This window comes from Barbatula barbatula (genome assembly GCF_947034865.1).
Source record: "Barbatula barbatula genome assembly, chromosome: 17".
Taxonomy (NCBI): domain Eukaryota; kingdom Metazoa; phylum Chordata; class Actinopteri; order Cypriniformes; family Nemacheilidae; genus Barbatula; species Barbatula barbatula.
In genome coordinates this window covers 11,110,860-11,134,842 of record NC_136780.1, presented here as the reverse complement: position 1 = coordinate 11,134,842, position 23,983 = coordinate 11,110,860, and the positions used below count along the sequence as shown (strand labels likewise).

Here is a 23,983-nt window from a genome sequence, read left to right as displayed (position 1 = left end):
AAAAGGAAAAAATGGAAAATTAATTCAAATGTGTACAGAAAAAAGTGCGACATAAATCCCTTTTCCCCTCTCTCTATATCATATAACACATCCATAAATCATTATTTAGCAGGAAATTGGGGGGAAATAAACATAACTGTGCAATGTAAGAGATATTACAAATGAAAAGAAAGTAAAGGCATAATGAGATACCTTTTAAGATATAATAAAGCTGATAAGTGGATGCTCATTGGTCAATAAAGTAACAGTTATATTAATCAAGACATACACATCACTTCTGCGGGGTGACTATCAACTGTACTTTATATTGTACAGAGTCAGACTACTGTAGGACTGTTACACAAAATATTTACATGTATTATTTCATTATAGAACCCAAACTGTGTATCATGTGCTAAAATCTAAATTACCTGATTTTATTCAAGTAGAAATGGTAAAAGTATTTACATTTAAAAAAAGATTACAGTGTAGCAAAATCATATTTTGTTGTTATTTGTTTATTTAGTAACTATAAAAATAAGATGAAGAAATTATTTTTAAATTAAAGTATTATTATAAATAGGTTGATCACTGCAGGTGTGCTTTACACCCTATAACATATATACTGTATTTACACTATAGCACAGCTTAAAACACAAATAGGAGGCCTTACATCACAGCAAACTAAATTTTCTCCATGTAATTGCACCAATGTTAGTCTTCATCTACAAATCTAACATAAAGGGGTTAACAAGTCTAAATTGCAGTGTTAAGTCCAATTTAAACCTCTCTGTCGTATGTGGGCCACTTTTACAGCAAAGCAGCTTTTAATAGCACTACACTATGTTAAAATCAATAGATTTGTGCTGAAAGAAAATGGAAGTATCGACTTGGTGTATCGACCAACTTTGCACCACTATTTTTCAATTAATACATTTTGCTGAGACTGTGGAGAAGAATTCTAGACGTAATGAAATAAGAACAATGTCATTTATTCTAAGTTTCACATAAGACAACATTTAAAGTAAATGTTCATGCAAACTCTATGTGCTCTCAATGCCTTTAAACTGTGTTTTCTGTCTATGATCTCATACTTGCAGTTGTGTTTGCTGTTCTGACCATCATGTCAGCCACTCCGCAAGGCTGATGTAACTAGCTAGACTTTATATGTGTCTCCAACACTGAGTCTTTTCTCTCTCTCTCTCTCTTTCACAGACACACACAATTTCAGATGTGCAGACAAGACAAATATACCAAGGCTCATAGAAATAGACCAGATTTACAAACCCTAGGTTAGTCATTGTCATGCCAATAACTTTAAGTGGGGAATTGTAAGAACCTTAATGTGACCCTTGTGCGAAAATGTCCACAATATGTGCAATTTATAGATAAAACCATCTACAAAAAATCTTATCTGTAATGTGCATCAGGTATCTTTTACCTTGTACACTTGGCTTTGTGTGTATTTTTTTTGCTTGCGATGTGGTGACACGTCAAATATTCTTCACATTAGGCCACCAAACAAAAGTATGATTCCTTAAACTTCTATGCAAATTTTCTTCAAATGTTACCGACAAGATTTTGTGTGTATTTACTGTATATATATATCACTACATTTTTCTTGGCTAACACATGGTGCACATCTTATCCAAGTAGTGTGTCATTTGATTCCTGCATTGCTTATCAGCTACCTGAATTTCAACACCATGAAACCCAATGCGGGTACAGAAACCTGAACACACACACACACACACAATATCCTGATCTTGTTCTCGCTTGTCCCTTATGAAACACTCCTACTCCAGCACAGGATGTGCAGGAATCTGATGATGTCATGGATAAAAAAGTATTTCGATATTAAACAATGAGCTTCAAACTCATTACAGTTAGACAATAGAATCTCATTTCTCTCTCTTTTCATTGCACCTATTTGTCTGAATTATGAAGACATGAGTTAATGGAGTGTGTATAATTGAGAAACTCTTGGTGTTATGCTCTACCTCACACACTTTATTCCTCCGAGAACAAATGACAGCGATGAGCCTACTGTCTGTTGCATAAGACCAACCCAGAATAGACACTGGACACTGTGAGCCTACATGTAGAAACATCTCTATTTAGATTGGATAAATGAAGTCTCTTTAGGGTCACTAAAGCTGACATCTAATATAAGATATATTCCAAATCTGCACATGACTCTTTTCAATGGAATACAAAAGAAGGTATTTTGAGAAATGTTTCAGTGGTTTTGTGTTCAAACAATGGAAGGCTCAGTGTATTGTTCTTCAAAATATCTTCTTTTGCGTTCTGCGTTGGAAAGAAAGCCGTACACAATAACCCATCTTTTATAAATGAAATGCGAGTCTTACAGAAGACTGAACTCTTTCTGTTGATGTCTTTAGAGGTTCCACTTCAACCTTTCACACCCCAAATATCTCCAGAGACAGAATCAATTCCTACATACGAAGATGGAAAGTGACAAATAGAGAAACCATCGAGGAGAGAGACACATCGATGGATTATCTATTCTGACAAGTGTAGATAAATCAATAACAAAAAGAAGAAACACACAAAATAAACTAAATATTGGTGTAGACTGATAGCATATTTATTGGGGGGAAATGCAATTGATATTGTGATAATATTTTTATGGCAAATTATTTTGACCATTATAATTTGTATATATACAAATCTGAAATATGATTTGAACACAAAACTGGATTAAAAATGCAACATAACTTTTTCTCACTGGCTGAAATATGAGGTCATGTGACAATAAGGCATGGGCCAGTATGACATTTTGACGGTATGTGTCACGATTTCATAGTATTCAAATTACAATACTAAAATGTGTTATTTTCAAAAGTCTGCGTAAACCTTAAACATTGCATTACATGACCTAATTATTTATTTTTATGTAAACGAAATACCGTATCGCAGAAAATTGGAGTGGTTTTAAAACCTTGATTCTTTCAAACCTCGGTATACCTTGAAAACGGTATTCGGCCCATGCCTAACCACATAGTAACAATTGCTATTCACAATGGATTCTGTTTTACACAGTATTTTTTAAAGGACACTACACGGTGTGAACATCAAAGTATTTAGTGAGCAGTCAACTATTATGTTCTTTTCCAAACACACAAACTGTTAAATTCATTTTCGCATTGTATGTTTTTTTTCACACTTCCCAGACTTCAGTGACATGAGTCCCAGACTATAATGGGTTCCCATGACCACAGCTTTTGTGAGCAGTTCCTCTGTAGCGCTCAATGGAACAAATTAGTAAATAAAGGGGGGGGGGGAGGTTTGGGTAAGAAAACAGGAAGTTACATCTTTATAAAGCTTTTCGATAGGAGACCTCAATCAAACAGGCAAAACAGATTTTCCCTGTTTCTCTCTTTTAATAATTGTGCTGAAATACAGGGAAGCAGATCATTTGCATTTTTCATAAAGGATCTGAATAGCAACTGAGTACCCGCAGGTGGTACGTATTTAGCACCGGGGGCGGAGCGGGGGGGGTTGGCTTTTGGGGCTGAAGCCACAAACGGTTTTTCGAAGCCCCGAATGTCTTCAGGTTTCTAAAATGATACAGTACACTAGGTGGCAGCATTTAAACTCGGCAGAACTCCACTCCGGTAACATTAACCTTACCGAGGAAGACGTTCAGAATAAAACAAAGGTAAATTAAATGTGTGCAAATGAAAATGCTGAATCTTCTGACAGTAAACACGCTTTTCAAATTGATCGTTATCACAGTGGCTTCATTATTACTTTGAATGTGTCTATTTATAGTAACTTGATGTGAATACTATTAACTGATGCAGAGATTATCGGTTGATGTCTAATGTTAACCATCTGAATACTCTGCTTGTGGGCCATTGCTCAATGTGGGCAAGACTAATAATGCTTATTTCAAATTACTAATCTACCTTTTTTTATGTAACATCATAGTAACAGGCTTACAGCAGACATAGTCTGCCTGTTTTTAGGTAAGAGAAGAGACCATGCCCATAGATTTGGGCTAAGCCCCCAATGTCTACAATGTCTGGCTCCGCCCCAAAGATCTTGCACAAATTTTAACATCTCTGTACGACATCCTCTTGGCCCACTCGATTTGGAAATGAGATATTCTGATTCCTTGATCCTAGGCAACAGTATGTTTATTAGTTTATAACAGCAGGATGACAACAATGAAAAACACAGAGGTGTGAAAAATCTCTCAAAGCCTCCAGCCCTCTGGCCCCATGAGCCCTACAGTGTAGCTTTTCTACCCATCTAACCTGAAGACATTATTACAGAGAATGCAAAAATAAAAAAAGGTTGCAATACAAATGTGCTGTGATTGAGGGATGCGTTTTGGCACATTACAGCATTTGCCTTCAGCAGATCTCACAGTTCCGCAGAACGACATATGTTCTCGTCCAGCCGCGAGCAGGACGCTTTCTTAACATGCTTATCAGAATGAAGTGTTAATTAGAACTGGGAAACACTTTTATAATTACACATGAGGCCCTGAGGCCCATGAGAGAAACGCAGATTTAGTTTGTGTGTGACATAGCTGGAAGTAACTGATGATGGATGGATACCGTTCAATATTAATGGGGACACTTGTGAATAAGACAAAACTAGTGCACCAATGAAAGATAAACATTAGAGAGACAGACACAACAAAGCAGTGCCACTTGTGTTAGTAGTTCCAAAAAGGAAATCTTTTCTCTCTCTACAACATGACAAATCGAGATGTAGCTTATTACAGGTCTGATCTGCCTCTCAGTTTCCGTTTGGCTAGAGAAAATCCCTATGTACAATCTTCTATGGTGCATCATGTGTGTACACCCAAAACCTCTTATTCTTCTTTCTCCCCTTGTCTCGGTGGGGCGCCCGGTGCTGTTGCCTCTGTCCGTCCAAATGTCATTTATTTCATCATTTATAAGTGAAGCAGTTTACGAAAAACTGCTGATCCAACCCGCCACTAATCCCACAAACAAACCAGGGTGTAGACCCGAGACGTTGGCCGTTTCTAAATACGTCTCCCTTCTCTCTTGTCTGTACTTATGTCCTTGTGGACTTGTGAAATGTCATCAGTAGCAGCCAAAGTACTGTTCCAATTCAAAGTTCACATCTAGACAAGCATGTATAAAATCCTGGGATCTGTCCTTGATCGGCTCCTTTTATCGAGGATGCATTGGGAGGTGACTTGTGAGGACTTATGACCGTATATTTCCAGACATGCCTCATACAGCAATGGCGGTGGAGCAGTAAAACAGCTAAATGCGAGAATCTATGTGTTTAAAATTCAAATCTGCAGTTGGTTAATAAATATCACATCTTTTTTAAAGTGTCGGAGGATTTTGGAGGTCATGTACTCGCCCTAAGCAGCCTCACCTCGGCAAGTTAAGTTCATTCATTTTGGGTATATCTAACAGGCAATCTTTGCTCTTATAAATCGTATTATCTCGTATTTGTTCCTGGGCAAATCGTTTTAACTGATGGCAAAGTTAAGTTTCACTTTTCTATTTTTGATTTGATGTTGCGCTTCCTACTGGAGTAACGTTACATTTGACTTAATCATTGGCTTGTTATAGTTGTACAAACGTCTTACACTTTATAATCAATGATTGTGTTTTGCATCATATTTCATTTTATTCTAAACAAAATCAGAGCATCCATGTTGCCAGAATTTCATATTTTTAAATACAATTTTTACAGCCTGCCATCATGTAAAACTGTGCGTTCGCTAAGCCAGATGAATGTCAAAAGATTAGTGGTGTAAATCGCACCTGTCGTGAGCACAGGGTAATAGCTCCCAGGTGTGGTCCAATCACATTTAACTCCCACCGCCTATTTCTGATAAACAACTCTGATTCAGCAATGAAAAGCTGTCAAGAGTTTTTGTACGTTTGGGATATGTTGCACAGTTTTTAGGTTTTAAAGCGGCAATATATCATGTTAATCTTGAGTACTTACAGAATAATATCGCACCCTGCAAATATCCGTAGAGTCTTTAGTTTGATCACATTTATAAAAGGCAGATACAGCTGTACGATTATTTCCAAAAACATGCTACGTGTGGAGGTGGAGGAGGAGGAACTAAAGCATGCGAGCACACATCACCAACAAAACACAGTTTCACTTATCGCGTGCGGTTCATGTCCGGCATCGTTTAGAGCTGGAAACGACGCTTGTGATAATATCGTAATTGGGAAATATTTTGACCACGTTTAGTGAAAGTCAGATATTGCGACAGGCCAAATCTAAACCCATCACATTTAGACTTTGTATAAAGAAAGCACCCCTTTATTTAAGAAAACCAAGCATTTAGATTATGGAATATCCGTCCACGTTTACTCCCTGTAAGAGAGGGCACAGTGAAACATCCACATCAGAACCAGACTGAATCCCCCTCCCCACAGCCACACACACTAGACTGCTCTCCGTCTTCGTATCCTCGTCTCTCTATGGAACTCAATCCGAGAGCCCATGCTCTCAATAAAGAGAACAGCGAGCACTTGACTCTTATTAGCCTGCCGCGTCGTGAGCCGTAGTCACCCTGGCAGATGAAAAACCCTCCAAACATTCCTCTCATTACTCACTTTGTTCTCTCATTCGTTGTAAGGACAGCATTTGGCATTCAGAGTGGGATGATGCGCTTGGAGGAGGTGTCTGGAATTTGCGCAAATGATTAAAATGGGTCGAATTCCTCCTGTGTGGCTAACAAAGAATGAAGATGTCCATTTTAATTCTGTCTTGTTCAAAAAAGCGTTGGTATTATGGAAGGGTTTGTAGACTTCTGAATGGTCTGTATTCTGTATTTGTATTCTGACTCCCTCTACATTATTCAGAGCTTATACTGCACAGATTTACCAGACGCTTTTAACCAAAGCGACTTAAAATGTAAGGGGAATTGTTAATATAGAAAAAATATGAGTTTGATTGTAGAAAGCGTTGTTTGTATATTGTTAAAAAGTATAGGCTTAGTTTCTGCTGACGGTTTAACATTGATAAGGTGGTCAGGTCACTGGGCTGTAGTAATAAAGCCATTTGGCAGAAGAGAAATGCTGAAGATGTAATTCTGATGTGATTAAGTGATCAATCTCACTTCTCACCCCCATTATTTCTAAAACAGCAGATACCGACCCTACTCGCATTTTACACAAAGGGCGCTTCCCCAAAGAAAGTCTGTAATAGACCCTGAAGTTTTTTTTAAATAACTAATAAATCTATATTTCATCCTTTTGGAACCTCTATGAAATAACCCTTTTTCTTTAAGGTGCGAGCAGAAAATGAACATTGATAGTTGGTCTCATGCAAAGGTGATGAAGCGTGGCGTATTATCTACGCTCTATTATACATCAATGTCTCGTGCATGCACACACTCCTGTGAGGCTCTGTGTGTGTATTGATAGCAGCCTGGATGTGAAAAGATAGCTTATGTAAGCGTTGTATCAAACACAAAAGCAATCTGATTGGGAAGAAAGCAGAGGATTCCAGCTTAACACTTAGCTTCACCTCAGAGACCCGTGAATTCTATTAGAGGGCAGGAGGTGCTAGATGTTTGTGTAATGATCAGAGTAAGAACTATTTCTAACAAACATATTTTTAAAACATCTCTCGCATTATAAATAATGCAAAATGCACGAGCAACCCTTTAAATGTTCAATCCATGCATTATTCGATTATTCACTGTGCATGTCGACTGAACTGAATTTTACAATCGGAACTGTGATGTGTTTGGGGCTATAAATGTGAAAGAGTGGATGGGGCTATAAATAAAGCTGTGGATCAATACAAGTATTGTGTGTGAAAATCCCAGTTATATGTCAGGAATGTCTGTCTCACAAATACAGTAAACATAAAACTGCATTTTACTTCTGTGACGCAAGTCTGAGTGAAACAATATGAACATAAACATTTTAGGATAGGATTTCAGAAGATGAAAAGCGGCTGTTCTATTATCCAATGTGTGCGACCTAATGTCAGGTTTCCTGAAACACATCAGATTCAACGCAATTTCATGACAATTCGTAACTATTTTACGAGGTGGCTTATTCATATAAAAATTCGTACGTTTTAGTACGATTTGCTTTCATGCCAGTGATGTTAGGTTTAGGGTGGGTCTTCAGTATTGCACTATTCGAATAATTGAACGTTTTGTACGATTTACATTTTATGAATTGATACGAATTTACTGTCAGATAACCCTAGTTTTTGGTTCGATTTGTGTGTCGTAGAGTGTCGTTGTGATGTCATTGTGACGGACCCTCTGTCTGTGACATAAAGACTAGCATGTTTATTTTTTCCTTGTTGTTCACAATGGGTTCTGTCACAGCCAATATGAGTACAGATGCTCTTCTGTTCACAGATTTCAAACTTGGCAAATGTAAACAAAGATTTGCCGCATTGGTAGCCCTTGTTTGTTTACGCTCTAGTTTGTAGAAGTCACTTGCTATTTCCGCCTTCCTCGATGACATCACAAACATCATAAAGTCTACTCAGCTGGAACTCTTCTTTTCGACAACATGACAAGAACTTCAGTGTGAAAATCACATAATCTGACACATTGACTATCGAAATAATTGTCTAAATAATTGTGAGCCTCTTATTACATTTTGATGAATAGATGCGAACACAAACATTTGCTGTTTAATCATACAAAACAACACCCAAGACTGGAAGACGATTGACGCAGCAAAAATGTATAAATCTGCCGTATATAATCTTGTCATGAGCTTTCAGACAGCTGAGCTCGGCTGGTTTCCACAGTTACAATCTTAACACATGACATGCTGCTGTTCAGCTAATGGATTTGTGTTGTACGTATCCAGGAGACAATACAATTAGATCAGCATTAAAACCACAAATAGAACAGCCAGTTGCTGTACACAACGTCTGTGTTTCATATGTATTCATCAGGTTAACAAATGGCCAGCGAGAAGTGCAGCATTGCAGACAACAAATCGAATAACCGCTGAGATCAGAGCATTATGCATTTCAGTGTGTGTGTGTTTAAGAGCTCAACACCCCAGCATGATAAATCAAACACACATTTCCCTTTCTGCTCTTCATCGTCTGTCAGCTCCATACAGCGCTGAGCTCCATAATAAGAGAAGCAGCTTCAGGCATATTCATTCCCTCCCTAACATCCTCCTATTGTTTGTTTGGCTTGTGCCATTTGTTCAGTCATGTAATTTTCAAGTAGAAGCTGTCTGAGATTACAAGCTCCTTATCTTATATGACACACAGACCGAATAGGTGGAGACACGGAGATGTTAAGGTTATGACATCAGAGCCTTAATGTTGGTAAACAATGTCCTTTGATTGACGTGTGCACACCAAGATTCAGTTTAGTGGAAAGTCTAAACATCTAATGCTTAAGAGGAACAACATTCCTGTCAAACAGTCTCAGACGGGGTCCAAATTTACCACCCAACAAATGTGAGTGAAGACTGGCTTTGGTATGTAAATAAACCAGTTGGCAACTTAATAAGCTGCTGTGATATAAATAACCCAATACCATGTTTATTGAGTTAAACCCTCAAATTAAATAAACCCTAAAGTCCGAGGACCACCAAGCATGACTTGACCAAATGACTCCACATCCAGCATCCCAACCCAGACATTTGATCCCAACTGACTCTCAAAACGAATAACCATTGACATCCAGGAGCCTTTTAAAAAATCCCTTTCCCGACTGACACGCCCGATGGGTCTGATGATCAAAAATAACACATAAAGGGCCGCAGTCAGAGGTGCATGTTAGATCAGTCGATGAGTCGAGATCACCACCGACATCAAATACTCATATTATACTGATGTGCATATTTAGTTTTCAAACATCATTTTAGCCGATATTACTTAGAGATGTCAGGGCTGTTTATTTACCAACATACTGTGCCCCAAAGCTTGTTTGTATGAGTATCTGAGTGTAAACTCAGTTTGCATGCTTGAGTCTTACATATCTCATGTACATTAACCCATTTCTTGTGTTTCGTGCAAACCTTTACTGGAGCATGAAATCACCTCTCACTCCCTGAGGAAAGAACCCATGTCTGCATGTGGATGTGTGTCACATTAAGCAATGCTCTGGCTGGATCTGTGATGCTGGGATGTTACCAGTTTTTACAGGTTATTAGTTTCCTCAGGCAAGCATCAACATTGTTATCGCTTATATTATTTTTCTAGGAGATCAGACTTTAAACGGTAAAACTGAATATTTGTGAGACACTTGGCCCACCCAGCCACCCTGGCAACCACCCGCAACACCAAGTGACATTTTCTTCATAAAAATGTAGTTCTGCACTATATGTGCATATTTGCCTGCATTATTAGCTTGTTCTCGTTCTCTGTCTTTCTCATCACGTTCCAAATCAGGACAAAACATATACTATTTCACCAAGTGCTTTGATGCTGTACAGAACAGGTAGCACAATACACAGCAAACACAGCTGACAAGCCTCCTCAGAAACAAGCAGCTATTCTGCATTCATGTAGCTCTGCCCCACTTTGTGTTATTCAGAGCAATGTCAATTTTACATTCAATGCAAACATGGTGATTATGTGAAAGTCTGTTTGGTCTGTACATATATAGCCGATTCCTAATCGAGTTCTGCGACATTTGTTTGTTTTGTACTTTGTTTTTTATGTATTTGACAAAATAAATGTATTGGGGACAGTATAAACACTATACGGGTTCTGTGAAAGTGTCAACCTTACCATGAAAATCTAATGTTGTTACCAAAGGTTTTTACTATAACAGCACAGATATCAACATTTGGTTCAATTATTGGCATTTGTGTTATTTTTAGTGCATGATTTTTCATTGTCAGGTAAGTGCTATTTTCAGGATTGTCACATCCATAACGGCACATATTCCTCATAAATGGGCACATGAAAATTGAAATAAAGTAAAAAGTTTTAAAGGTTTTTGTCTCTCAAAAACTGTGTCCTCTTTCGTCACACCCTTTTGTTTATTTCCCTTTTTTAAATAGAAAACGTGTGCATATTTTTCTGAAGGTTAAACTCTATCAACAAGGGTTTAGTAAAATATAAACAGATGCTTCAGTAAATTGGTAAGGAATACATTCTCCAAGCATTTTTATGTCACATTCATGACGCAAAATGTCACATCCATAACGCTGGAACTGCCCATACACAACATAAACAACACCTACAAGAGTACCATGTATTTAATCAGCATTTAGATGCATTGGGACCATTCTAGTTTGTTGAATTTCAACAAAATCAATCTCAAGAGTGACAAAGTCATCCAACAGCAACGTGAAAGACTGACAGCATGAATAGACACTTGAAAACTGTGATAATACATTTTTGAACTTTTCCTAAATACAAATTTTACTGTTGTATTGCTTAAATGTGAATATAAATTTGTTTTCTTTGCAGTATTTGAGGTCTGAAAAAATACAGCGCATTCATCTCTTATTTTGACCTGTTTCTCCAGTTTTCATTTTCTGCAAATAAATGCAAATAGAAACAATGCTTTAATTTGAAATATGTGAAAAATTTTCATTTTACCTAAACAAATACCTATTTGATATTGGATACTTTGAAATGGTTTATTATTTTTACAGCTGTATTTTGTAAGAGATAAATGAATAATCTAGTATACTAAACAAAAAAAGGGCTTGTAGCCTCGTACTGTAAAGTGCAACCATACATTTTTTGTCCAGCAATGACAAAGCTTATTTATCTGGAAACAGTTTATTATCAAAGCTCACGGCCAGTTTTACTGACCTGTGACTGTTCTTGTAACCATCCCATGAGTCACCTATGACTATTGATCAGCACTGCAGTGCTCTAGTTCTGAGAGAATATGTACTGGTGTACCAGTTTAATAAAATCATCTTTCCTGAAATTTTCTGGGTCTTCCCAGATATCCAAATAACATTCGGGAATCCTCAAAACGTTCAGTTTCTTTTTTTGTTGCACATTGAGCCAGGGCTTTAAAGTTTAAATAGCCGTGATGCATGAGTCTGCTGGCTGTGACTGGCGAGTGTTTCCATCTGAGATGAGAGTGAATTAATGAACCAAGCCCCATTGACCCTGAACTTCCTTCCTTTCTGAGGGTTTCCCCCTTTAGAGCAAAACAAAGATACAGGCTTCCTGAAAAATATAAATAAAGATCCAGTCAGTCTCATAGGATCGCTTCCCTTTAACAGTCAAGAAGCTTCAAAGACTGAAGTCGTTTAGGTCAGCAAGAAAGCAGTAGGATGATTCCAGTATAGAATCATACATATCAAGCTTCGAGTTTTACTTCGAGCACTAACTCATAAATAGCCCGCAAAGCTGTGTATGTCTCAAATGACAAGAAATTGTAAAAAGGGAAGGCACAAGATAGAAAAGAGACATTTTTCAAACACCTGATTCTTATAAGGCAGCCCCTCCACAGTGAGACCACCATCAGAAGCTCATAAACACACATGTGCACCTAATCACCCGTGAGACTTTACAGCTGCTGTAGAACAGATCGATACAGATTGTGTGTTAAATGACGAACAGACAGAGGCGAAAGAAAATACAAGTAGACAGAGAATCAAAGGCTTGTGGGAAAGGAAAATAAACCGTTTTGGAGTTTGGGATAATGGTAGGCTGAAAGAAGTCAAGCTTTTATTCTGAGCGTGTATTTTTGTGAAAGAAGTGGAATAATTATAGTCAACATTAAATGTTACGTGATTATTTAATACTTGACTTTTTTTTCTTAATCTGTTATATTTTCTATATTTATTTCTATAATAAAGAGCATGCAGAGATGTGTGATAAGACCAGGAAAGTGTATTAAGAGAGTTGATCATTCCTGATATATGTGTCTCAGTATTAATATAACCATCCTCATCCATCATGTTTCGTAATATATCAATATTCTATGTTCTCTGCTAAACAACCAATCTTAACATCATCCTCTCTTTCTCTTCTTCTGTTGCATGTCTTTACAAGACTGTCTGTGATGATTCATCTCTTTTCTTTCTTTAAGTAATCATTTGTGTGGCTTTTCATAACTTTGGTAAAGTATGAACAATGTAGGATCTGTTTTTCTTAAAAGCATCCTGTGGGTGTGTTTTATCTGAAAGGTGACAACATCTGCCTCAAGAGTACAGACATACATTTGTGTTGTTTTTCATTTATATTTTTCTTACCCATACAGTGTGTGCATCTACTAAACTTTACTTGTTTTATTTAACTTAATCTGTATTTTTAGTGAACTGGTACTCTCTGTGCACCATGAGTGCCCATCACGCATAGATTTCAAGGTTCAACCACAGTGCCACAAATTATTTCAGCGAATAAGATTGCAGAACAGACTCTGAGCCCACCCATAGCACTGCAGCCGAGCAAATCAGAGAACTGGCATCAACAATCACAGCAGTACCAAACAGCCCGTGAAATAATTCTGAAAGAACCGAGTGTTACGACCACTTCTGACCGTTGAAATATTCAATAATGCATTCATCATCACTTTCTATAACACAACAGGCATTGCTAATAGACCACAGACCGACCATTGATCCAATGCAGAGATTCCAGCCAATAGTAAATGACTCATAAAACAAAGACACATCTATTAGCAAGAGAAAAAGAAAGATAGCGTGCCAAAATACAGGAATTAACAAAACACAGAGCGTGCTTTATGTTCCTCCTTGTTAAACTGTCACGAGAGCAAAATCTAAAAGTATTTTATCCCCAAGCTGACATTTACACAGAGAAAGTCAACAGATCGGGGCTCTGGGCTACACTGTGCAATATTTTAAACTACAATACTACACAACATTAACATTCTGCCTCAAGCCAAATCAAGTCAAATATAAAAATGTCCTTTTAGAAACATCCCCAGAAACTCTTAATCAAGATTTATTGAATATTGAAGCAAAGTCCCCTTCTTTTTCATTACAACAGAAACTTGCTATACAGATATTTGTGATCACACTTTTCACTTGTGACTTCAATTCTGTATTCATTCATAAACAGAATAGGTACGGTTTAAGCAACCACCTAGCAACCACTCAGAACAGCTTAGCAACTGCGTCATGATGTTGAATTTGGTGAGTATTTTCCGTGCAAGAAAATTGACAAATCTGGTTAAAGCTGCAATCCGTAACTTTTCAGGTAAAAATAAACAAAAATGAGCTTTTTCGCAATTACATAAAAAGCCGACGGGACAATTTTGCAAATTACGTAAATTTGACCCATGTAAAGTAACCTGCAATTTTACAATTTAAACATAGGTGGCGATGTAGAGGTACGAGTTACAGATTGGAGCTTTGACATAATTACTTATTAGAGAGAAATCATTGCGATTCACAACCAGCTTGCTGTTTATTGCTTCATTACCCACAAATCAAATTTGCATTTCATATTTGGAAAAGCTCCAGTTTGTTTTTAAACCCACTGAGTACAGTAATATAAAACCGCCCTCACCTCTCTGGCCTTCTCCATCTCAGCCTGAAGGACCTGCTTGGCCACCTCCAGATCCTGTAGCTTCACCCTCAGCTCCTCATTCTCCTGCTCCAGACGAGATCTTTTCTTCTCCACGGCATCGAGCTCATTGTGCAGGCGAATGGACACGTCCTTTGCCACCTGAACACAAAAAGATCAATGGTGGAGAGTTGAAAGATGCGTTTCACCAGTTCTTATGTTGAGGTACTAATCAACAATACAACAATTTTATCCAAAACACCACAACACCATTATTCATCAAGGACCATGTTTCTGTTTCTTTTGGAGACCCATGAAGGAAGGACGTAGGTTTGTGTGAAAGGAATATAGACGAGAGAGCAACAGTCAGTGAAAGGGGTAAATGGGGTCTGTGAGGGGGTAGATGAAGGAATACAGTCCCCGTTTGTAAGTTGCCCTATATGTGTGAGTGGGTTTTTCCTCTCTTTCTGGGTCTGAACCAAAGCCAGTGTGCAGCTGGGTATCCACAATGCCTCTCTGTACCAACGGCACGCTCTTATTCCTATCAGAACCTCCTTCTCTCATTCTTTCCGTTTCTTTCCCTCTCGGTTTTGTTCCATCTCTGTTTCCTATGACGCTTCTGCTTGTGAGGAGCTGTAAACATCTCTGTTGTGCAGTAATTCCCCTGTTTCTATCAGTACACCCATACTTTATTCCGTTTGTTGATCTAGCTGTCTTTCTGCTTAACCATCTTTATACATACGTATGTATCTTTAAAGATGTTTGTATTTTTTGTACGCGGCTACTTAAATAAAAAAACTATAAATGTACTTTTGTGGAAAAATATTGTTGCAATTACAAAGTTAAAAATTTTTAAGTCAATAGTATAAAACACCAAATGATCAGCGAAACAAATAAATGAATAAATAATGCCATTGGCTGAGGTGTTCACTTAAATTGCTGTATTGCTTTTCTTTGAGCTACAAGATTTCAAAGTGCATGTAAACACATTCAAAGGGAAAGCCCATAATAACAGTTCTGTTCTGCCATCATTTATTCAGCCAATTAAAACCACATATGACTCTTTCGTTGGTGGAATATTGGTGGAGATATTTTGGTCTCTCTTTGGTTTTGTGTCTATTCAGTGCAAATCAAAGTGGTCCAATGCTGTTTAGTAATAGATTATAGATTACAAAATTTTTCCTTAAAGGGATAGTGGCTCAAAAACAACATTTATGTCTCTTGTCAACACAAAACGACCCATTAACTTCAATAGTATGGACAGAAAACCAATGCAAGTGAATGGGTACCACCGTTGTTCAATTACCAACATTATTCTTTTTGCAAAAGACAGAAAGTCATACACATTTGACATGACAAGAGAGCGATGACAGAATCTATATTTTGATCTATCTATTTAAGTGTTTACCTGCAGGACAAACAGCAAAGACAACAAAAGCAATGGGATCATTAAAAATACACTTTGTACATAAATAAAGGCTGAATATTTTATTTGGTAATTGAGCATCATTATTGTCATACAACATCTTTAAGCATCAGATGTATTTTATTTTATGATCAGATTTTATTAGTTATTTAAAAGTGTCTGTTGGTCTCCTTTGCATTTACTCCACCCCCCATCTGAACGTCTCACACCTGCTTTGTCTGCGATTTCACAGATTGTTGTTTAACATGCAAAACGTCTAGATTTTGTGGTAAAGTGGCTGATCTAAGCCTTGTTAGAATGTGTGTATGTGTGTTTATAGACGTTACAGTCAAATCCTTTGCTTGCTTGCTTACATTCACTTACCAGAGCCTGATGTGTATCAAGTCACCATTGGCACAATCTGACCAAACGCCAAAATCAAAGGAGTGTATTTAGCCATCAAAGACCATGGCATGACCATGAAAATGTGGCAATGACTGTTTGTCGGCAGTGCTAGGTCAAATATGTAAATGAGTCTGTGGAATTTGTTTGTCGTTGGGTATGTGTGTGTGGGAACTTCCCTTTGTTCCTGCTTTTCAGGATCGCTCCGCCTCTCTGTTTGGTAAACGGTCACTTTAAACGCCTTCCCTTAAGATCGTATCTGTTTGCATCTGTAGGACGGCTGGCCGGGCTCTATGAACTGAATTTTACCCTGCCTACAAAAAAACAAGCTGCCCTTCATTTAAAGGGGTCATATGACACGGCTAAAACGAATATTATCGTTTGTTTCAGATGTAATGCAATGTGTATACACGATTTAATGTAAAAAGGCTGCGTTTAACACATACCGTGCATGTTTGTATATACACTTTGCCCCGTCTCTCTGAAAGTGAAAAGCAAGGTTATGATTGGCCAGTTAACCAGTGCGTGGTGATTTACCTGTCTAAATCATGCATGGGCAACTTATAACACACCAAAGACACAGACAAACACACATTCGCGCTGTAATGAGAGCAAACAGGACATCAGAGTAAATGTAACGTCGAACAGCATAAGGACTTAAAGGGAGAGTTCACTAAAAATAATTATTATGTCATCCGTATTCTGTGAAAAACAAGATATTTTAAGAAAAGTCATACACTGGAAGTCAATGGGGTTCTATGTAATTTGGTTACCAACATTTTTCGATATCTTCTTTTGTAGTCAGTCATACAGGTTTGGAACGTCATGAAGGTGAGTCAATTGTGAGAAACATTATATTGTGAGGTAAACAACTATTTTAATTGGATCATGAAATACTGGGACCTGATCATGAAGTGTGGTTTTGATGTACCCATAGCTGTCTGTTTGAGTTGGCTTTGAATGTGAATGTACCACACGGGTGATTATGCATGTGCACACCTCGCTTGGATGATAATGAAGGGAGAAGCTGAGGAGAGAAAGTTCTAGGAGTCAGTTACATGATTCCCAGAGTGGTTAGACAGGGGGAATGGTGCCAGAAGCAAGAGGAGGAAATGTTTATAAATATGTCTTTTTATCTTTCTCTCTTTTCTTATCTTCAGGATGCTGCTGCTATGCTGATATCTGAATAGGCGAAGGCCGGACTGACCAAACTGTTGTCTTCCTCCCTATAAACATCTGTCAAGCTCACTTTCTCTTTATTTTCCCTCATTAAACCAAGACGACAAATATATTGCTCAGATGGTGTTTTTTCATAGTTCAGGAGACTTATTTGAAAAGTCTGACTCTTTTTCTACTAATATCTCTGTTTCTCCGTTGTTGCTTTAAGACGGCGCGTGGCCACCGAACCTCAGATGGCAAACAGAAGCAGAGGAAACGGTGCATCTCCAAATACATGAAGCCACAGCAGCTGTTGAGAAGATGTGGAGCTCTTTCCCATCCTTCCTCAGACAGATCTTGGCGATATAACTCTCATTGGTTGAGCAATGAGGTCAGTGCTTTAGAGAGCAGGAAATGGTGCAGAGATCTCACAAACATTTAGATCTTTCGTTAACCCTTTAACCCCTCCCACCCCACCCCCTCATGACCCTGACATCATCCCCTCCCTTAGGTCACAAGAGACTCCGGCAAAATGAGAAGACGAACATGGGAAGATCTTATATGAGACAATATGAGTCAAAGGGAAACGAATGTTTATCTTGCACAACCACTTGGTCAGAATATCAGTGACATCTGAATGATGTTTATTCGTTTGGAAATTACCGAAAAGTGAAGTCATATGCACAATACACATCTGGGCTATCACAAAAATACACATTTCTGATACTTTTAAGTTCACTTTATTATGTATGCTTGAGTAAATTCTATTTCCAAGTATACTTTATGAAGTAAGTATACGTGTGCTACTAGTATACTTGTAAGTGTCCTATTTCAATCCTTGGCAATAAACATGCCCACTTTGATCTAACCAATTTCTGTAAGTTAAGTCTATTTATTTTTGTCAGTAATACAGCTATTTTGGGGGAACATGTCCATAATTGCATTGCAGTCTGATTTAAGGTGTGCCCCTAAATTTTCTGCTTGGGCTCCTAAACATTTCATTCAGGGGCTACAGTGCTCCTTGTAAAAAATGTTAGTCTGGAGCCCTGCGCTGACCTTTCTGTCTGTATGAATTGACTAATAGTAATAACATATTTTAATTTCCTCATATCATTATTTCATTTTTAAATTGTAAGTAGCCAGAACAAGCAAAACTATATACAGTCCGGCTGCATGATTCCCACCATACTATATGTACTGTTATTGTGTAGGTCTTCATTCTCTATACCTGCTAATGTAAACCCATACTGGTCAACCCCTAACATCAAATAAACATTTAAGCATGTGTTACACAACCATTCAAAGTGTGACTGTGGTTTAAATTACTCTTGTATGAACGGAGTATATCTGTAACAGTGTAAGTGGCTATTCACACATGACGCATTGTCTGTATTTCATTGTCGGTCTATGTAAACATCCTAGTTAGCAAAGACTATAGATATAATGTTGTCTCAATGTTGAGAATAACCAATTTAACGTTGGTTCAACATCACATCATTTATATTTGCTATATATGTGTGATATTGAAATCTCACAAAAGCTGGAAAGCTATTTTGTTTAAAGTTTGTTCAACTTTAAAGCGCTTCTTGTAAGCAGACACCAAACACGCCTGAGTTAGCACTCATTTCTGTGCAATGTTTTGTTGCTATGTTAAGCCGAATGTAACGAAACAATGCCCTTCCGCCTCAAGGCATAGCACGCTTGTCACCGCAGCAGCAATGGAGTATTTAAACCAGCTGGATTAAGCCGGACCAGAGTAATTTGACCTGACTGCGCTGTAGCACGGGGAGACAATTGAGCCAGTGTTAGGAGACTCCTGTTAGCAGTTAAAGAATTCAACAGAGGCTGAGATGTTCTCCACCAGGAGCCATCCCCCTCTATTTTTCGCCTTGACCACAGTCTCTGATCCTCACCAGCTGAGATTCTGACTCGTGAAACGTAAGTAGGTTGGTAAGTAACCAACACAGAGTCAATCACAGTAGCACGAAGAGCCGCAACTTTTTCTCTGGCAGAGGAAAGCGTTCTTTCACCTCTCCCCTATCTGTTACTGTATACAAATCAGTCTTGTAAGAGGGAATGACATCATGGTTATTTCTCTTCTCACAGACAGCCTTGAGAAAGAAGCATTGTGTCCTCAGCCATGTGTGACCGTCTTGGTGTCACCACTTTAAAAGCATGACATGCAGACCCAAGCATGATCTGACCCAAACATGCATTTCCTCTTTTACAAGATGTGCTTATGAGAAACCAAAGGAAAGCCTCAAACCAAAGAACAATTAATGAAGGATAAGATTCACATTTATGACACACACCGTTATCCAAAATAACTTACAGTGCTTTCCTGGAATACAATATCTCTGGAAATTTTGCATTTTTGGTGCCATGCACTAACTTTCAAGCTATTGTAAATGCTTGTGAATGGTTTATCCATAAGAATTGATTACTCGACATCCTCACCTTGACGTCTTGCTCCAGTGTGCGGATGAGCTCCCCGTCCACCTGTCCGGTCTGAGCCACGCGGATGCTGCGTCTCTCCGCCTTTTTGAGACGGTACTGCAGGATTCGACAGTTCTTGTTGGCCTGATCCAGCTGTTGTCTGAGCTCCTGGAGCTGATAAACATCCTCCTCTATATACATGTCCCTCATCTCCAGCATCTCAGAGCGGAGCTCCTCCATTTCATCCTGACACACACAAATACCACATAACAACAATATTAACCCAGAATAAATTGCTGATGCGTACATTTTATAGCAGGCACCACTTTGCAAACCTTCTTTCAAAATGTCGAGTGTGTTTCTTGACCTCGGGTTAAATAGAAGATTAACCCAGGGTTAAACACTGAGTGTATGGTAAAAGACCACATAGACATACAGTATATCTTGAATATTCGAGATATGGCACCTATAGGTGTCATTCTGCAGCATATATCTCAACAATTCAATTTGACTCTAAACCCTAGAAATCCTGTCATAGCAATCCACTTACTCAAATGCATTTTGGGTTTGATGCTGAGGTGGGCCACCGCGTGCTGTCACACATTTCTAGTGAATATAGGTCAACTACTGCAGCGCGCGTCACGTGCAAGGCGAGCGGATAAACAATGGAGTGAGAAGTGGGCGGGACCACTGCAGCATCTGTACAAAAAGCAGCCTTATTTACGCTAAGAAGTCGAGATTAAACGCGTGCATGCTTTCGTCGCCTTCATGTTAAGGGAGGAAAAAAGATAGCATTTCAGTCATGACCACGCGATCGTTTATAAAAGCTGAGATCACAAAAGAATCACAGTTTGTCTCAAACACTTGTCCCAAGACCTATATTACTTAATTTTTCTTCCGCTACAAATAGTGGGCCACTGGGTTCATGCATTAAAATAACCCTTGCGAAGAAATAAGTCATGCAATGGTGATAATAATGCATGAACCCAGTGGCCCACTGTTTGTAGCGGAAGAAAAAATTAAGTAATAGTGGAAGGTCTAAGGACAAATGCACAAAATGGGAGTTTAAACGTCTACCTGTCATTTGCTGTAAATAATGTATTACTGCATTGTCAGCAATGCTGCTAATGCAAACAGTGTTGCGTCTATCGTCTAGAGGAGATGTGATGACTATTGCACATATTCATCTGTTTTGAAAAGATAGACTACATCTATTTTAGGTACATCTAACTTCAGCCGGATTTCTTAAGTGTTTATGATCAGCAAGTCAACAATGCAGTATTAGACTAAATGTGGTCAAATACTGTTTCCTGTGAATAAATATCCATATTACCTTTAAATAATCATTCTCCGACCTGAGTTCTTCAATTTCCCTGACTAGTTCCTCGTGCACACCATCCAGTAACTCTTCGGTCAGGTCTGAAAACGCAAAGGATGTGCTGGCAGGCATCCTACTGTCGAACGAGGTGAGGGAGCGCTCGTCGCCGGGAGAGATGCTCCCCTCGCCGGTTTCGATTCCCAACGTGAGCCGGTCCTTTTCCACGCCGGTCTTAGCTCGTTCACTCCTATCCGATAGTCCACGTTCCGCTCCCGCTTTGTCTCCTTCGAACCCTCCACGGCTGCTGGTCTCGGTGTCGCTGCTCAGCGCCTCCGTGGATACTTTATTTTCCTCGTCCGAAATCTCCGAGCTGCTGTCTGTGGGTGAGAGTTTTCCTGGAGCGCAGCCGGAGTCTTTACTCAAATCATCCGATCCGATACTGGAGTCTGAAACTTTTCTGCGAACGCTTTTATTAGACTTTGCGGTGCTTTTCTGTGCGCCAGACACCGCTGACGCGGGTTTCCCGGCCGGTTTGCTCTTCTCGGCTTTCGTGGTAACCGGGCTGCGCCTGGACACGCGGCCGCCTAAATATATAGCCCCCGGTTTGACGCTTAACGTCGGTGGGCCGATACCTCCGCGGATTTTTGTGAGGGACCATCCCGGCACATCTTTTGGTCTCGCGGGAGAAGGCGCCCGGTTTATTTTCTTTTTCTCGGTTGCAACTTGTAACGGTTGCACGGGCGGCTGAAGCTCCGGCGGATGTTGCGCTTGTGCGCCGCTTTCCATTTTCTGCTTTTGCCTCTTCTCTTTCGGCGAGACGAAATGCGTCGGGGAACCGCTGTCAACCTTTGTCTTGGTCATTCATTCCGTTTACGAGCCACGAATGAAGCAGAAATGTTGTCTCTCTCTGAACACTGAAGTTGAACTGGTAAAAGCTACACAACAGAGCTCAAACCTACAGTGAAACCATTTTGATCAGCTTAATCCCAAAGAAAAATATAGCAGGTTACTGCCTGGATTGCGATGTTTATATCGTGTTTTCTTCCCAACGATCGCAAGATATTCCCTCGTACGTGTCCTCAGTTTTGAATTGCAGATGCCCCCCTCTCTCTCTCTCTCTCTCTCTCTCTCTCTCTTTCGTCTGCTGAATGTTGGAGACTGGAGGGAGAGAGCGAGTTGAGTTCTTTCTCTCCGCCCAGCTAGCGGCTCGATCACAAAGCATCCAACGGCGGAGCACTACTGCCACCAAGATACAGTTAAAAGAAATGAACGACCTTGCAGAGGTACAGACCACAGAATAAAAGAGGATGCGAACAGTAAAAAGTAGTGAATGAAAAAAGTTTATCCATTTAAATATTGTAAAATATTTCATGTTCAGAGAATTTGCTTTGATTTCTATAAACATAACATGGGACAACGTTTTATAATGAAGTAGCCTAATACCATTGCATCAGATAAAAATGTGTTTAAATAGCTTTTTTATTGTTTGGCAGGGGGAGAATATCAAAAGGACTTTTTACCCTAGGGGGTCCTTAGCCCCATTGTAAACTCTTTAGGCTGACCCTTTAAAAGACCCCAGCTTCCCTCTTCTTAGTTTATTAAACTTAAATATATTAGTTCATCTCTTTTTTAAGGTTTATTCACATGTATATTTCTTTAAGTTTTTTTCACTTCTTTATTCTTTACTCATTTCAGTGTCAATGTCGCAACAAATGAATACAAAGAGTACATTTGTAGTTTATAAAGCAACAGGTGGTTTTTATAACTAACTATAAATAACTTTATGGTTTGTAAAGTTATAGTGCTTGTCGAGAATTCCCAGAATGCTACTATACTTTGAAGATAAACTGAGTTTTGATGTGTTTCACATTGTTACTGAATAATCCCTATAGGCTACTTTGAAAAGTAACAGAATGCACCTTGACTCAAAACCTTAAGTTACTAGATGATAGACAGCACCTGTCTCCTGATCCTCTGTCTTGTCTATTTGTTTCTTTCCCTCTGTTGGAGCTTTTGGAAGTTTTTTTTTTAAAGCTTGTCTATTTGCAGCAGTGGTGTGAGCGGTGGTGATGAAGCAGGAATGTGTGCACATAGCTCAGTCTTTGTAATGAGTTTGTAATGATTGCTTTATCCAGAAGTCAGACTCTTGGCTGGTCGCATGGGATTCTTATTAAGGGACCCTAAAGGGACTCCTGCCCAGATGCAATTTTTCTAGATTCACATGAGCTCAGAGTTAATGGGTTTCCCCAAAAAAACACTTTGATGGAGACAGGACTGGATATGGTGATGGCCCTGTTGACATCTTGCCAAGATTTATTTATTTATGTACCTCCTTAGGTAAAATTGATTGATACCGCACATACTGGAAGACATACAAGTTCCCTTTGCATTTTTCCGGTTAAGTGTTTTTCTTTACAATATATGACAGCTAAAAAGCATTGTAATATGATTGCCACAATTTGCTTCATCTATTTGCCTTCTTTGTTGATGTAGTTCCGTCTTGGTTCCTTTACTGGTTATTACAAAAGTGATATATAAAATTTTTATGGAAAATAGAAAATTGACTGTGTTTGTATTCTTAGATGGCAATTATCTGTGAAGTGTTCAGACGTCTAGGGATTTTGTTACTGTTATGACTGTAAGCATTCCTCCTGCCACACCGGACTGAAGAATTTAAAACCCACGGGAGACACAGACAATATCACCATCGCTCCAGGACATCACATGTTTTATTTCATGGTGGGCTTAATTAATTTAATACAGTATTTTAGTCTCATGTCCCATTTACTTGACCTAAATAACTGTGATAATGATGCTAACAATAGGATTCCTCGGTTATTGTTTTGTCTCTGTGG

General features: G+C 38.8%; 1 protein-coding gene across 1 annotated transcript in view; it reads right to left on the bottom strand.

Moving 5' to 3' along the window:
* mtcl2 (microtubule crosslinking factor 2) overlaps positions 1-22,189 on the bottom strand; it is a 39,584-nt gene extending 17,395 nt beyond the window's left edge. Inside the window, exons 1-3 of the mRNA XM_079478584.1 lie at positions 21,144-22,189; positions 19,832-20,056; positions 14,413-14,571 (exon numbers count right to left, since the gene is read on the bottom strand). Of these exons, the coding sequence (XP_079334710.1) occupies positions 14,413-14,571; positions 19,832-20,056; positions 21,144-21,989 (1,230 nt within the window). The 5' untranslated portion in view covers positions 21,990-22,189. The remainder of the gene's footprint in view (positions 1-14,412; positions 14,572-19,831; positions 20,057-21,143) is intronic.
* Between the last annotated feature and the right edge of the window lie 1,794 nt (positions 22,190-23,983).